General features: G+C 50.9%; 1 protein-coding gene across 2 annotated transcripts in view; it reads left to right on the plus strand.

The window, feature by feature from the left end:
* HRAS (HRas proto-oncogene, GTPase) overlaps nucleotides 1-10,569 on the plus strand; it is a 44,838-nt gene extending 34,269 nt beyond the window's left edge. For both annotated transcript variants that reach the window (XM_068398252.1, XM_068398251.1), the window contains 4 exons: nucleotides 4,671-4,849; nucleotides 7,150-7,309; nucleotides 8,036-8,160; nucleotides 10,274-10,569. In XM_068398252.1, coding sequence (XP_068254353.1) covers nucleotides 4,671-4,849; nucleotides 7,150-7,309; nucleotides 8,036-8,155 — 459 coding nt within the window. In that variant the 3' untranslated portion in view covers nucleotides 8,156-8,160; nucleotides 10,274-10,569. The remainder of the gene's footprint in view (nucleotides 1-4,670; nucleotides 4,850-7,149; nucleotides 7,310-8,035; nucleotides 8,161-10,273) is intronic.
* The last annotated feature ends 4,903 nt before the right edge of the window (nucleotides 10,570-15,472 follow it).

Here is a 15,472-nt window from a genome sequence, read left to right on the forward strand (position 1 = left end):
TGACTCCAACCCAGAGCACGCTCGGCTTGGTCTCAAGTTTGAACTTGAGCAGGGATGTTTCTCTGCTTCGCAGAGCTATTTTGAGTTGCTACACATGTGTTTGGAGGTCACAGTGATGAACTTGTGTCTCCTGCAGAAGGACAGCAGTGTCTGCTGGAGAGAAATAGTGAGGGAGGCAGCAAAAGCGGGCAGAGGGGGAGGCAGCAGAAGCCGGCAGAGCCAGGGAGGGAGCTGAGAGGCAGCACAAAAGTCCTCCTTTCTGATGAGATGACAGTGTAGGGAGGGGTTAAAGATTTGAAGAGCCATTTTGTGCCTGTGCTTCCATTTCTCCTCCTGTGAAATCAGAGTAAATATATTGACTTCTCGTGCAGGATGTTTTGAGATTTACTGATGAAATGGGTTTTATCAGAGCTTGGTTATATTGTGTATGTCCTGCAGTTTGAGTGAGACGTGCCGAGCAGCTGAACCGTTGTGGTTCCCAGAGTACTGCATCTGCTCCATCACAAGGAGATAAAGGTTGATATATGGATCTCATAGTTGGCATGGATGGTAGCACTGGCCTGTCTAGCTCAGCACCCTGCCTGGAGAAGCAGGCAGGGACCCTGTGCTCCTCCAGGCAGTGCAGAGCAGGGGGTCTGGTCTTCAATATCCATTACGCTATTATTTTTTTTTTTTACTTTTTAAAAACATATTCCATTCTCTGACTGCTTTCACCATTGGTAGTGAGATGCTAATTACCCCCTGCATGACTTACACCTTCGTTCAGGGGAGATGTGGGCACCAGCAGCTGCTCTACACCAGGAGTAAGTCCACCCTGGGAAGGCAAATTACAGCTCTGTCATGCCTCTTGGACAATAACCTCGCTGTCTGCAGTCCTAAAGGATTCTCTACCAGATGTGTATAAATGCAGCTGTGGTTGCTGCAGTTATTATCATAATGGCTAAAAGGCCCCAGCTGGGATCAGAAATCTATTCCGGTAGGTGTTGTATGTGTAGTCCCCACCCTGAAGAGCATACAACTTAAATAAACAACCAAGACAAGGCTTTGTAGAAAGGCAGAAATAGTCTTACAATCCTACAGATGGGAAGGAGAGAAAGCACTTAAAAGCACGTGCTATTACGTCACTTGGCCAAGGTCACCTAGAAAGTCTGCAGCAGAGACTGGAATTTAATTTAAGGGCTCCTGAGTCTCAGTGCTGCACCTTGCTTTTATGGATGCAGTTACCTTCTTCCCCAGCTCCTCTCCCCTCATATGTTCGTCACCAGTAGCATTGTACGCTTTTCTTAGAAACCCGTTCCAGGTTGTTTTTGGCAGAAGAGCTGCTGATGGAGAGCAGCCTCCCTGGGGAGACATCTGCATGGATGGGTCCTCTCTTGGACCTTAGGGTGGACAGGAGCAGCTCTGACCCAGTGACGTGTTGGGTTTTGGCATCCCATTTTTTTTTGTCTCCATCCGCCTACCCCCTGTATGTACCCTGCAGGGAATTTTCTCCATGTAAACAGGCAGCAGGGAATGTAAACCTTGCATGGCATTTCCCAGCACACCCTCCTTGCCCTGCCTGCTCCTGCTGTGCCCCAGGAGAAGCCTGCTCTCCTCCCCTGTTCCCCCCAGCCCCACTCTGCTCTTCTCTTCCTAAAGCAGCCATGAGCTGCTCTTCACCCCTCTCACCCCTGGTGCTTTTCCACCTGCAGGTCCCACCAGCCCTCATGCCTTTGCAGCTCCCTTGGTCGTGCCCCACATACCCCCCCACCCCAGCCATCTTCTCACTGATTCCAGGGTGACTCCTTTTAATTATGCTTAATTTTATGGGGCTTTAGGACGCACAGAGAGTTACCTGCCAGCCATCCGAATGTGACCAACAAACCACCCTCCTGTGACTAAACTGCTTTGGATCATGCCCAGGAGCTGACTCTGACTGTTCAGCTGGCTAACAAACAGCACAGCAATGCTGAAATGAGCAGGATAAAAGGGGGGAAAAAAAGAGTGTACGTGCATGGAGCAAAGGCTTTACCCGTCCCTTAAATGAACTGAGTGCAGGCTGCCCTGCAGAGGTGGGTGCGAGCGGGTTGGGGTGCACTGAGTAGATGCTCCCCAGGGCAGGAGGGGTAGAGAAGTGAGTTTGTCCGCTGTCTGGGACAGAGACCCCGACTGAGTGCCTGCTCCCCTCCTGCCCTCCCAATTCACTAGTGCAAATGTCTGGCTTTGTAACTCAACACTGGCTGACCCACTACAGCACACGCTTGCACGCCTGCTCTTGGGCTGCCGAGGAGCCTAAAGACCTTTATTTTGGGAACAGAAGGACCAAGGCACCAAGGAAATGTGTGCCGCTGGCAGCGTCCCGTGGTGAATGAGCGGGGATGGAGTAAAGAGTCAGGTTGTGTTGAGAAATTCTTCCGTTTGTCTTCCAACTTTTAGCAGGCAGCTAGTAATGGGCTTCCCAAGCCTCTGGTCCTATCCTGAGCATAGCATTTAACAAATGGACCTCTTGGCCTGGTCCCCCAGCATGCCTGAGGTGCTCCCAGCATCCATCTGGGACCCTGAGTCTGAACCCCACGCGGACGTTGTTTCTGCCACCTGGCAGTTCACAGCCAGGTCCAGCCACTTTCCCTTGTGCAAGAAGGTGGGATAGGACATGGGGGGGCTGCAGAGGAGCATTGAGGCTGCAGGATGCTGGTGGCTGCACATGTGGGCTGGTGGCAGCTAGCCCTGCAGTGGCAGCCAGGTCACCTGGCAGTGTGGCAGGGATGGCTGAGCCGCCATCCCGGGGGGGTTAAGATGAAGCTGGACACAAAGCAGGGGTGGGAGAGCTTGTCCCCTTCCTTTGGGGAGTGGGGTGCAAAGCATCCTCTGGAAGACTGTTAATGCTTTCGCTGTGTTAGCGAGCTGGCTGGTCTTACCAGCAGCCTATTGATGACCTGAGCTGAGGTGTGCGATTGCTTCTCCATAGGCGTGCTGTCTGCTGGTGACACCTCCTGTAACTGGGGACTTGGCTAGTAATTGCAAACGCATATGCTGACATGTGTTGCTGGATGCAGGCCAGGGCACAGGGGTGGGAGGATGCTCTGCCGGGCAAAGCAGGCACTGGGGTCCCCTTTGCTGGTCTCTGCCAGGCACTGGGACCCCGAAGGTGGAGCCAGTGCTCTTCTGCCTTGCACCAAGGAGGCTCCAGATACATTATTGATTAGAAATGTATTAGAAATGGGAGCGCACCCCTGCAGGGCAGGCTGCCAGTTGGGTTGAGCCTTCAGAGCGGTTGGCTGGAAGCCAGCCCCTCACTCCACTCTTATTCCCAGTGGGTCAGCAGTCTCCTTTTTGGGAAGGCATGGCTGAGAAGGTCGTGGAAGAGCAGATCTCATCTCCTGTGATTTCGTGGCCCTCTGTAAGGTGAGGAAAGACTTTAATTAGCCCCAGTAGATGATGTTGTTGTTGTAATGAACCAAAGGGTGGAGGCTGCGTTGGCCCTATTCCCTTTCCGTGCCGCTGCTGGTCCTGTCGGTGACCTTTGCTGCGTCGGCTGTTTGTCTGCAGACCTGCAAAGCTCATCTGATAACATTGTTGTGGTCGTTGGAAGAGCAGCAGACATTTGAATTAATTTTAAACTGCAGCTGTAGCCTCTGCGAGTGGCTGCAAAGCGCTGTTGTGGTCATATTGCTGACTCGCACCTTTTCCATGCCTTTGGGTTTGGCTTTCTTCTCTTGCTGAGAGTTGAGGATGCTGCACTGTACCCAGGGGATGGCTATTGGAGAGGGATAAGGCTGTTCCTCCATGCAGGGGCTGCTCCAGCAGCATCCCTGCTGATGAGACCGGGCATGGGGGAGAGGCGTGGTGGGGAGGAGCAGTGCTTTGAGGAGCCTGCCTTGAAAATGAAACCTTTTGAGGGATGCTCTGGGTGATTTCCAGGCCTTCTCACATCGGCGATAAGTTGTGATTGCCTCTGCTGCATGGAAAACCCCCAACTTCAAAGGACCTGCCTGGATAGTCCTTACGTCTTCTGGAGCCCTGTAGGCACAGACTGGTTGTGGGAAACACCCTCCTCACAGCGTGATATAATTTTTCTTCTCATGTTTGAAGAAGAGGTTTACCATCAAGCCCAGTTTGCAGCCCTACGGGTGGCAAATTGCCCCTCGTGCCTGATCTGAGATGCATTGGATGTGCTGGATTTCCGGGTGATCTTAAACACCTTCCAGCCCTACAGATTGCAGACAGTGGCTGGAAGCCTGGCTGGCTGGAGCTGCCTTTCCTGGGTCTCCCCTTCCAGCACCCGGGCAGGGTGGCAGCAGAAGGGATTAGCCGGGACTAAATAAAGCTTAGGAAAATAGTTGTTGAAGGCTATGCGGTGTGGTAGAGACAAAGCTACCCCTGGTCTGCCAGAGGCAGGGCTGGGAATGGGGAGAGCAAGCCAGGGGCTATGTTCTCTGTGGCTCCGCCAGAGAAGGGGAAACCTGCTCAGCTGCTCCCTTTTTCCTTTTTTTTCCATTCTTTTTCTTCTTTTTCCTTTCCCTCCCATTTTTGAAACTGATTGAGTTGGATATTTAATGGGACCTAAACCCGGGCAGAGCATGACCTGTCATCTTTCCAGGGATGCACTCACTTGCATCCCTTTGCTTGGCCGGACTCAAGCTCTCCCATAACACATCCTCCTCCCTTTCTTTCCCTCTCCTGACCTGCAGGATTCCTACAGAAAGCAAGTCGTCATCGATGGAGAGACCTGCTTGTTAGACATCTTGGATACCGCAGGGCAAGAGGAGTACAGTGCCATGAGAGACCAGTACATGAGAACGGGGGAAGGATTCCTCTGCGTCTTCGCCATCAACACCACCAAGTCCTTCGAAGATATTCACCAGTACAGGTCAGTATCCTGGGAAGGACCCCTTCCCTCTTGCCCTGGGCAAAGGGGAGGCCTTGCTGCTGCACCCTCCTGCCCTCCCTTTTAGATCAGGCCCCGCAGTGGAAGCGCTGGCTGCCAGCAAAGACAATTAGCTCAAGTGGCCATTCCCCAGGGAAGAGACGGAGCAGACGGCTAATGTCAGTGACTCCAATAAAACCCATCCGAAGGGATTGCTTGTGGCCTTTGGGGACTTGGTAATGTAATGTTTAAGTGTTTATGGTGACTAAAGAGAGAGCTGATCCTCTGTGACCCCCTCCCTCCCCTCACTAATTAATGGAATTGCTTTGTTAGTGCAATCGATCTCAGCGACTTCTGCTGGGCCCGGAGCTGGGAGAGGAGGCTGGGAAGGGCAGGGAGGGCTGCTTCCCCTGCGGGCAGCCATTGCAGCGAGGCTGCAGTCTGCCGGCTGCACGCACGTGGGGAGAGGCAGTCCTGGCCCGATGGAGCTTGGTTTCAACCAGGGCAAAGACAGAGCAGGAGGAGAGTCAGAGCCCCAGTGAGGTGACTTGCCCGAGAGAAAGTACTGGGGCGCAGTGGCAGAGCAGGGACCCCATCCCAGTGTGGTCCTGCTTTGGCTGCACCCAGGTTACCCATCCTGCTTCTCCCTCCTGCTGCCATCACCCCTGCAGAGCTGGAGAGCCAAGTAGATGACACAAATGCAGCAGGAGTCTTCCCTTGTTACTCTGATGCTAGCTTAGGGAGGGATCCTCTGCTTTATGCCTTTTTTTGAGGCTTGGCTGTGATGGGAGGCAGTTTCAGAGGATGCAAGAGATGGCTCTGCCTGTCCCTGCTCTGTCCAGTGCCCACCAAGGGACCGTGTCCCTCAGTCCCTCATCATAAACCTGGGTCCCAGATAATCCTGTAGCTCCGAGCACAGGCACAGCCCTACTTTGATCTGTAGTCAGAGGTGCGGCTCCGAGCTGTCGAGATGTCTCAGTCTTTGGCTAGCAGGCGTGTTCAGCGTAATAACTGTACGGTTGGACTAATGTGGCTTGTTTTAGCTGAACTGGAGGACAAAGGGTGGGATTTTCCTAAAGCACCTGAGGGATTCATCAGCATTCATCCTTGTGCTGGGGCTGGTGCCTGTGAATCACTCGCAGGATGGCTCAATTTCAAGCCCCGGTTTTAATCATGATGTAAATCACCGGCTTTCATCTCGTTTTGCCTGTGCTCTTTGTGTTTGCACTTTTAAAAAAAATACTCCCCAGAGAAACGCTGGCTCTCCCTGGTTAGTAACCATTAGGAGGTATCTCTTTTCAGCTAAGTGTAGCCCATGCACTAAATTTAGTACTTAGTTTGCTGATCAGGATGTTACATGGAACATTTAAGTGGCTTTATGGCATATCATACATATAGGCAGACTTCATTTCAATGTTCTACTACATTAAAAAAAGATGATTGATTTTTTTATATGTGGTACATGTCCAGCTGCTTTTGGATGGAAATTTGAATTCAATTAAAATGCAGAAATCAGCATTTGAAATAATGCTTTTATTAGTTAAATAAAAACCATGTTAAATGTTCTGGATGCATGAGCAAGTAAAAAAAAAAAGCTGTTTTGCATCTGAAGTTAAATGATTTATTAAGTAAAGGAAGTTGTTATATATCAGGAGGGAATTGAATGGATTGTTTGTGGTCATAATGGCCTTTAAGATTTTTTAGAAGTGGTAGATCTCGTCCTCGCCCACCTAGTTTTAAATCCGAGGTTGGAATGAAGAAGAGAGCATTACAGCTTTTTTGCTTCCCAGTTGGTTTCTCAACTTTGAGTGACCTGAACTAAACTGAAAGGAAGCAAATACTGCCTGTACATCTGCAGAAAAGGTTATAGCTGCCAAAAGCTGCTTTATCAGCTCAGCAAATTCTGGTTGCAGGTGATTTTTTTTTTATCCCCATTCAAGGGGATTACTTGATCTAAAATGTTGGAAATAACACAGGGAACTGCTTGAGTATTCATTTTTATTTAGCTTAAACTATCTTAAGCTTATGTCTTAATATAGATTGTAATAATTTCAAGTTGCGTTTTGTAAACAGTTGCATTTAAAGAGCAGAAGTATGTTTAGTTTTCGTTACCAAAAGTGCCCCAGCTATTTTGCTGTTTACTCATGTGCTGTTGTCATTTACGTTCTCCTGAAAGCCCAACACAAGGCACTTGGCAGGAACGAAGCATAACTGTTAATTCTTGACAATTCTTTGTGGGGAGTGTCCTGGAGCTGCCCCTGATGCCTCTTTTCCCTTCACTTTGGCACCTCTTACTCTTGCAGGGAGCAGATCAAGAGGGTGAAAGACTCAGATGATGTTCCCATGGTGCTAGTGGGAAATAAATGTGATCTACCAGCCCGGACAGTGGAGACCCGGCAAGCGCAGGACCTGGCACGGAATTATGGGATCCCCTACATAGAAACGTCTGCCAAAACCAGACAGGTAGGAGGAGGGTTTTAAACAAAATCTTATTTTTCTCTTTTCTCCAGTGCTGTCCTAGAGAGGCAGGAATGGGCAGACACCACCTTGCGGACAGATGGGTGCAAGTTGCTGGGCTGGGGTTAGTTGCTTCCTCAAGGCTAAATGTTCCATCAGGATGTTCCCTCCCCTGTCCAGGCTTGAGCCTCCAATCTGGAGAAGTGTGTAATTCATGCTCTGGCAGCAGTGAAGGGAAGATGCCTTCTCAGGGCTTTCTCCAAGGCTCTGGAATAACCCCCATAGTCACTGCAGGTCAGCTAAGCTCAGGCGACTTGGCTAACCTCATCCATGGTCTATTTTGGCAGACCTACAGGCAGAATATACCAGTGCTGGGAGGACCCTGTGGGGCTCCCAGAGAACAAAGGTGGAAATGGAGCAGCCGATACCTTCAGTGGTCTAGTGGTGGATTTTCTCTTGGGTGGTAGACCTCGTTCAGGCTGCTGAAAGCTGATGAATCTCAAGGACTTAAAAGCTCCTTGGCCTCGCAGTTGCTCATTCAATCTCGCTCTCTGTTCAGGGGCCACGCTAGGATCCGTTAGTCTTCCCAGCTTGGTTTCGTGCCTTTAACTCTGCAATCCGCACTGTTGGAAGACAACGCTAGGGACACCGTGCTGGGGAGCAGAGCCCTCCCTTCTCTAAACGATCCCCTCTCTAATTGGGCAGCTGCTTCAAGCGATGCTTTTCTTCCAGGGCGTCGAAGATGCCTTCTACACCTTGGTGCGGGAGATCCGTCAGCACAAGCTGCGCAAGCTGAATCCCCCAGATGAGAGCGGTGCTGGCTGCATGAACTGTAAATGTGTGATATCGTGACCATGGTGAGTTTTGGAAGCAGGAGATGGGGTGCAGTGGGGTCATCTTGGAAGCAGGGCAGGAGGCGACTGCAGATGCACTCGTCTGTGAACAAATGCAGCAGAAACAATTTCAGCAGTGGGTATTTTTTAATGGAACACTTTTTTGACTGAAGTAGCATTTTTCTGTCAAAACATAGGTAAGTCAAAATTCCTACTTTCCTGAGGAAGTGTGTAGGAGGAAAGGGTTGTTTATTTTTCCCCCTCATTTTATGTAACAAAATCTTACAGAACTGAATAAAAAAAATACGTGTTTTGTTGTGCTTTCCCCGGGAAAGCTCCTTCCCATGCTGCCCCTCTGAAAGAGGAGTTAAGCTGGTGTTGAAGGTGTTTGGTTCGCTGCACACTCACCAGACTGGCCCTAGAAGAGTTTCAGATGAAGAGCTGGGTGAGCACATTGCCTCCTTATGCACTTGTGTAAATTGCCTTGTCCTAAAGCTTCAGAGCAGACCTGTCTCACTGTGAAAGTCCTGTGTTCCTCAGAAGAGTTTTCTCCATTAGATACATCCCTTGGGGTATTTGGAACTGATGCAATGTTGAGAATTAGCCATAAGGGGGCTGTTTTGCTTTTATAAATTGTGCGTGCTGAAGCCAGAAACAGTGTTTTTCAGATTGTCCGTGTTCACTTGCCTGTTGTTTTTCTTTTTCTTTCCTTGTTTTTTTTTTAATGATGAGTTTATTTAGATCATTGCAATCCTGCTGGATAGCGGTGAGGGAGAGCTCCTATTGGTGTCCCTGCGTGAGCTGGGTGGCCTTAAGCCAAACGCCTGGGACCATCTGGCTGTGTAGCCAGCTCCTTCCGTGGCAGAAGTGGAGAGAGGGGCAATTGAGGATGAGTGCACCAGGGAGGTGTACATCTGAGGACATGTGGGACTGGGGTGTGGGAGAAAAGCCTGCACGAACATTGCCCTTAATGTCTTTGGGGAGTCTCCCAAGCACCCAGACTGGCCCTTCACCCCTTTACACAACTGCTGGAGTCCTAAAGAGAAGCACATCGTGTCCAGAGATGATGCTAAGAGGGTCTCGCTGAAGGTGGAGGTGGGCAGCTGGTTTTCCTCCATCGCTTTTTGAGCCAAAGGCTGTGAGCGCAGCAGAGCTCTTCCCTGTAAAAAAAAAAAAAAAAAAAAAAAAAAAAGAAACGCTGGCAGCGTTTGCTTCCTATGAGCAAAAAAACACCCGAGCACCCCACCCCTCCGCTCCCAGCCGAGGTGCATGAGGTCTCCTGGGGGCCGAGCTGAATGCTGTGCCCAGCACACTTATCACTGCTAAGGGAGGTTTTCCAGATGTTCAGGTCCTCCAGATGTTCGGGAGCATTTCCTCCGGATGGGGATGTGAGCTTGGGGCTGGTTTCCTGCTCTGGCTCACAGCTGACGGCATGGGCTCAGCAGACGCTGCTGCTCCCCTACACTGGCTGCCAGGAGCCCAGTCCCCACCACAGCCTGGTGGTGAGCACCAGTATGGGCAGTGCCTTCAAAAAGAGGGGCAAGAAGGGGTGGGAAGGAGTTTTTTGGAAACACTCCCCTCTGTTAAGAGAGCATGCCCTGTGAGTTGCCCACATCCTTTTCTGCTCAGGCAGAAACTGGAAACCAGACAACCCATCTTATTCTAGCTGCAGTGGGCAAGAGCAGAGAGGGAAGAACATCAGGGCACAAAAGGAGAAGCAAGGCAAGGACATACTGGGGTTTGGGCAGGAGAAGGATGGATGTGTGGCCAGGGAGCCAGGAATATTTGTCTGCATTTGTCCTGGACTCACTTTGTGGTTGCCATCATCCCTGGAGGAGGGAGAAAGATCTCGCCAAACAGTGTCCCTTCCCACAACAAGGTTTGGGCAGAGGCAGAAGGTCTGGTGAGATGCCTGAGGCTCACCTGTCACTCCACAGGCCATTTGCTTGTTCCTTTCAGCACACATGCAGATACTTTGCTGAGCCAGGTCCAGAGCTCCAAGACCTGTGTAGCCCTTTGCTTTCCCTCTGTGGGCATTAGCAGGGTCATCCCGAAATGTGAGGGCTGGGTAATGGAAACAGCCTCTGCTGGTTCTGATGGCAAATGGGTGCTAATGAGTGTCCTCTTCTGGTTTCAGCTGACAGGACCGTGTTTTGGAGAGGTTCCCACTGTGCAGAGCGCAAGGACAGAGGTGAAGCGAAGGAAGAAGCAAATGGATTCAGGGGAGGAGTATAGGGGAGGAGGAGGAAGAGGACAGGGGGAGCATGAGCCCCTCCAAGGACTATCTCACACTTCACCCAAGCCTGCGGCAAACGACTTTTTTTCTTTTTTTTCTTTCCCCATCCCCTCCTCCTTTGGCCTCCTCCTGCCCTGGCAACTGTACAAAGCCACAGATTGAATCACAGTAAATTATTATTTGATGGTCTCAACAAACCGTCTTGATGGCTGTGTCCTCCTTCCAGAGGGTGCTGCTGCTGGTTCTCCAGGAGGATCGCTGGTGGGATGGCAGGGAGGGAAGGGCACTGAGATTTGCTCTCCATGGACTGCGGTCATGCTGTAGACCATGAAGGAGATCAGGGTGGAGTATCCTTGAGGGAATGAGCTGTCTTTGTCTCCAGCAAGTCATTGTCATGTCCCTGTCTCCCCCAGCCCACCTGAAACTCTTTGCTGGCCCCAAGTTTTGGTGGGGTGGAAGAGTGCAACCAGTCCAAGCCTGTCCTCGGCGCTCCTCTGGGTGCTTTGCCTTCAACCTAGTCCTGGTGGGATTTTTTTTATGGCCTCAGATGCGATACCTGGAAGGGAAGAAGCATTGGGGAGGAGATCTGAGAGCTGGGTTCACCTCAGCTGGTGCCAGTTTGTTGCTTCCTTGATTTTTTTACAGGCAGCTCTTTCTGGCACAGCACCTCCCAAATGGTTATGTGTTCCAGAGGCAGAATTAGGCCTTTCTGCTCCCCTCCAGCACCTAGCTAGTGCTAACACTTGCATAGCACATATACCTTGGGCTGCTCCAGTCTGTCAGCGTGTATAATAGTATGCAAATCCTCATCTGCCCTGTGCACGGCTTAATTACCGGTGAGCACGTAGCAGAAGGGCTCTCCGGCACTGCAGACAGCTGTCTGGCTGCTCAATAACTAAGACTAAAGGATTCAGACTTCCAGTCCTTGGGCTTAGAGTGGGTAAGAGTGTTTTGGATAAGGGCTGATCTGTTGGGAAGCCTGTCTTCGCTCAGCCCTGCTGCTGTGGGATTTTTGCCTGGGGTCTGACCGGCTTCTCCTGCGTGCCTTTCACTTGCAGAGCCAAGACAAGGCGTTGCACTCAGTGCAGCAGGCGGCTTGGTGCTTGCTGCCTTTCCCTCTCCCAAGCTATTGCAGAAACTAATTTAGCTGGCATCCAGAATTAAGAGCATCAAAGGGGGAAGGTGATCCAGCGGAGTCCAGCAGGGAGCTGTTCTGCACGGGCTAGCCCAGGCCTGAAGAGGCGCCGGGTTCGGCCGAGGCTGGCAGGGGTTGGGAGTGGCGAGGGCAGTGCCTGATTCACATGCCTCACACAGCAAAACCGGTACAGAAACCCAGTACAGACCCCAGTCACCCCTGGCACAAAGCCACAGCCCACCTGAGGGTTCCCAGCATCTATGTGGGCAGCCTCCTGTCCCGCTCCTCATCCTCCGTCATGCCAGGCAGCAGCAGAATTAAACTCCAGTGCTGCCTGGAGTTGCTGCCGTTGCTTTTGGCCTGGGCAAGAGAGGACTTGTGCTAACAGCTTGCTTTTTGTACCTGCATGCTCTGAACTGCTGTGGGGCACAGCCCCCACCCTGCCTGCAGCTGCCTGGCACCCAGTTCCTGCAGAAGAGGGGCTGATCCCAGCTCGAGTGGGAGAACTTACCCGGGGGAAGAGCTGCCCTGCCTTTAGCTGGATGTGCTGTTTGCAGCAGTGCCTGTCCCCATGCTGGAGAAGTGCTGAAGATGCTGAGTCTGGTGTTGCATGGTGAGGCTCCCAGAAAACCTCCCAACCTAAGTTGTTTCAAGTGTGAAGCCTGGAAGTACAGGTTTTGTTCCTAAGTTGACAGCATGTGCAGGCAGGGCAGAGGGCAGGGCTACTTAGTCCTTCTAAAAGATGACTAAAAGCCTTAACAGTTAGTGATGGGGTTGATGTGGGGGCCCTTCCCAGGTGGTGTTACTGCACTAGGAACCTGGTGTTCTTTTTCCGCAATAGAGCTTATCCCAGCCTTCAGCAGGCCATTGCTGAAGGCTGGGATAGCTCTATCTGGAGGCCTTCAGATGAGAAGTACCACTGTGTTTGGGGCTCTAATATTCAGTGTTTGGGGCTCTCTCAAGGACTGGACTCTGGATGGCTCTAACCGCTAAGAGTATCCTCTCATTTTTGGTTGGGAGCCAGAAGCCACAGTCAAGGACCAGGAGCCATGGTCAAGCAAGCTGAGGAGCTCCGGGGAGCACAAGGGGTGAGGTGTCGTCACAGGGCAGGCACCAGCTGCAGTTGCAAGAGGCTGGCATGTCTTGGTGAGGATGTGCTAGAGCAACACTGGCCAGAATACAAAGTCCTTCAGCAGTTCGGTTAGGAGCAGGATGCCAAAGTACAAGTATCTCCCTTTCAGAGAGGTTTCTGCACCCCTTCAGGTGATGTTTTCTGGCTTGCTCAGTAAAGCTCATGGTCTGGTCAAGTCACATGTGTTATCGTAGCTTGTTTGCATGTCTTCTAGTTGCAAAATACTGTTGCTTCCTTGGGCCGCTCCTCATGGCTGTTGCACTGAGAGGAGCTGAAGATGAGCTGTTTCATCAGCGGTTCAGCAGTCGGTATCTGTGTTTAGCAGCACACCATCAGGCACCAGACAGGCTTTTCTTCCTCGTGGAAGAGTCTAGTTGAAACTTCACAGCTTTGATCTGTTGTACACTTCAAGTGGTTCCAGATATTGACAGTCTCCTTTCTGGGGTGGCTGGTTATAGTCCTATTTTATGTATGGCTAAAGCAGACATAGATGTGCTAGGAGTCACTAGGGTTCTGCAAATGGACCTAAAAGTTCTTCAGGAGCCAGGGTACCCTTTCATCTTGGTGCAGGTGGTCAGACAGTGCTAGGACAGGACAGCATTTCAGAAATCCAGTAGGCAGGTAGGAGCTGGAACTGGAGACTCCAAGCATCTTAGGAGGACCTGGCTGATAGGTGGTGGTCTGAGTCCGGCAGGTTGCAGACCAGTCTCATTCCTTTTGTGGATTACACCCAGCAGAAGCGAGGCAGCCAGGACCCTTTATCAAACAGTGCTGGTCAGTAACATGGCCATCTCAGGAGCTGGAAGCACCACTGGTTAGCTTTTTGCTGTAGTTAGAAGATCACAAGCAACCTTGACTCAGGTCAATGTTCAAGTCTATGCTGAAAGTTGGAGGTACGTTGAGAGCAAAAGAAGGTGCTAAAAACTTGACACCACAGCTCTTCTGCTGAAATCATGTATTAATTGTGTATTAAGGTAGTACTGCATCTTTGTTCCAGGAGGTTGGCTTCAGGAGAGTCATCACAGATCTTCAGTGTGCAGAAAGATATGTCAGCTCTGATCTGATCTTTGGGGTAGGCAAAAACCAGATCGTATCACTTCTCCCAGGTGGAGCTGTTACTTTGGACTTGGCATTTTCACTTGCTGACTTGGTGCTGGTAATTTGGGTACAGGATAGCAACTTGCTGGTCATGACAGGCAGGATGTCAGTATGTGAGTTCACCTTGTGTTCTGTGCTTGCTAGCTGATCTTGAGTCTGAAAGTAATACCAGGGTTACAGTTTCATTAGAGTGAATGTGGGTCTGGAGAAGGAATTGCTGGGTTTGGAATCAATTCAGTTGATTTTCCCCATAGTTATTTAAGGTGCATTTGTTCTAGAAGTACCTGCACTGGAAGATGTGGGTTTCGGATACTGCAATCGTTTCCCTTATGACAAGGAGTTTGTTGCCCTTCTCAGTTTTCCTTTGTGGCACGAGCTTAGATGAGCAGAACATGCAGTTATGCTGAAGAGCCGCTCCAGTTGCGTAGCTGGAAGCTGCAGAAGTCCATAGAGGTAAGCTTTTTGCTATATTTGGGCACACCAGCTCATGTTTGGCTGCCGTGATCTCTTCAGCTGGTCATGGCAAGGCTGGACTGAGCTTGGTGCTGTGCCATGGATCTCAGGCAAGTGTGAACACCACCTCTGAGAAGGCTTCAGGCAGCATTGTACTCATTATCTGTGGAGGCTGCATCTCCTGTGATGGAGGAGTGCCACCTTTGAACCTGCACTTAAATGATGGAATAGCTGAGGAGGTCTGGTCTGGTCAGGTCCAGATGTCTGAGGACTGATGTATAAGCTTTTCTCTCCCACATCATTCAAGCGCCCCACACCCTATTACAGAGGGGTTGGGGCTCCAGAGATGTCACAGCTGAATCAGCTGACAAAATTGCTTACAAGTCCTTAAAGATGCTGATTAAGTGCTGGGGCAGATCTCATGCATTTTGGTCTGTGAGCGCTTCCACCGAAGCATTTTCCTAAGCCAGCAGAGATGGTGACTCCAGAACAGCTGAGCACATGGTGCTTGCTGAAGGCTTTGGCAACCATCTGGGTTGAGTTTGCAGGAGCTGGCAGCAATGGCTTATTGCTGGACAGAGACCTGAGCGGCGAGGTGGGGGGTAGCTGTAGGGCAGAGTTTTACGGAGCTGCCCTGGCTAAATGCTGGCCTCATCCTCCTCACTTGCAGCATGGTTGGGTAAAGAGGAGCAAACCAGGTTTCCCTTCTGGACTACAGTCCAGTGCACTGCTGCAGACCTTTCCAGCCTGAGTGGTACTGCTGTACCACTTCTCCTTGGGCCAACCAGGAGCCATAAAGGTAAGCAAAGCCACCCAAGAAACAGCTTCCCCAAGCAACTGCCAGCCTGAGTGAGCTGCAGGCTTAGATAGCCCAGGAGCAGTGCTCTGGTGGGGGTGCCAGTGGCTTCCAGGGCACCAGCATGGCCCAGGCTCTTAGTGGGGTGGTTCAAACCAGGGGCTTGTGATATTGTACCTGATCTATCCACAGGTACCTCCAGGAACCTCATACCAGTTTTGGTGCAAGGATGGAAGTTTCTACCAGTTAACCTTTCTCTGTGTCTTAGGAAGAGTGTTTTATTGTGTGGAAGAATAGGGCTAAATAAGCCAGGCTTTAGTTACTCCAGTCCCTCGGACTCATGCCTTTGTGTATGCCTTCAAAGCCATCTGCATCCGTATCTTGGGCTTTTTGTAACTGCTGCCAGTGAGCAGGGACACTCGTGGGATGGGACCAGCTGCTGTGTCTCCCAGTGACATGTTGGCTGAGTTGTTTCAGCTCTGGTTT

This window comes from Nyctibius grandis, chromosome 4 (assembly GCF_013368605.1).
Source record: "Nyctibius grandis isolate bNycGra1 chromosome 4, bNycGra1.pri, whole genome shotgun sequence".
In the NCBI taxonomy this organism is placed as follows: domain Eukaryota; kingdom Metazoa; phylum Chordata; class Aves; order Nyctibiiformes; family Nyctibiidae; genus Nyctibius; species Nyctibius grandis.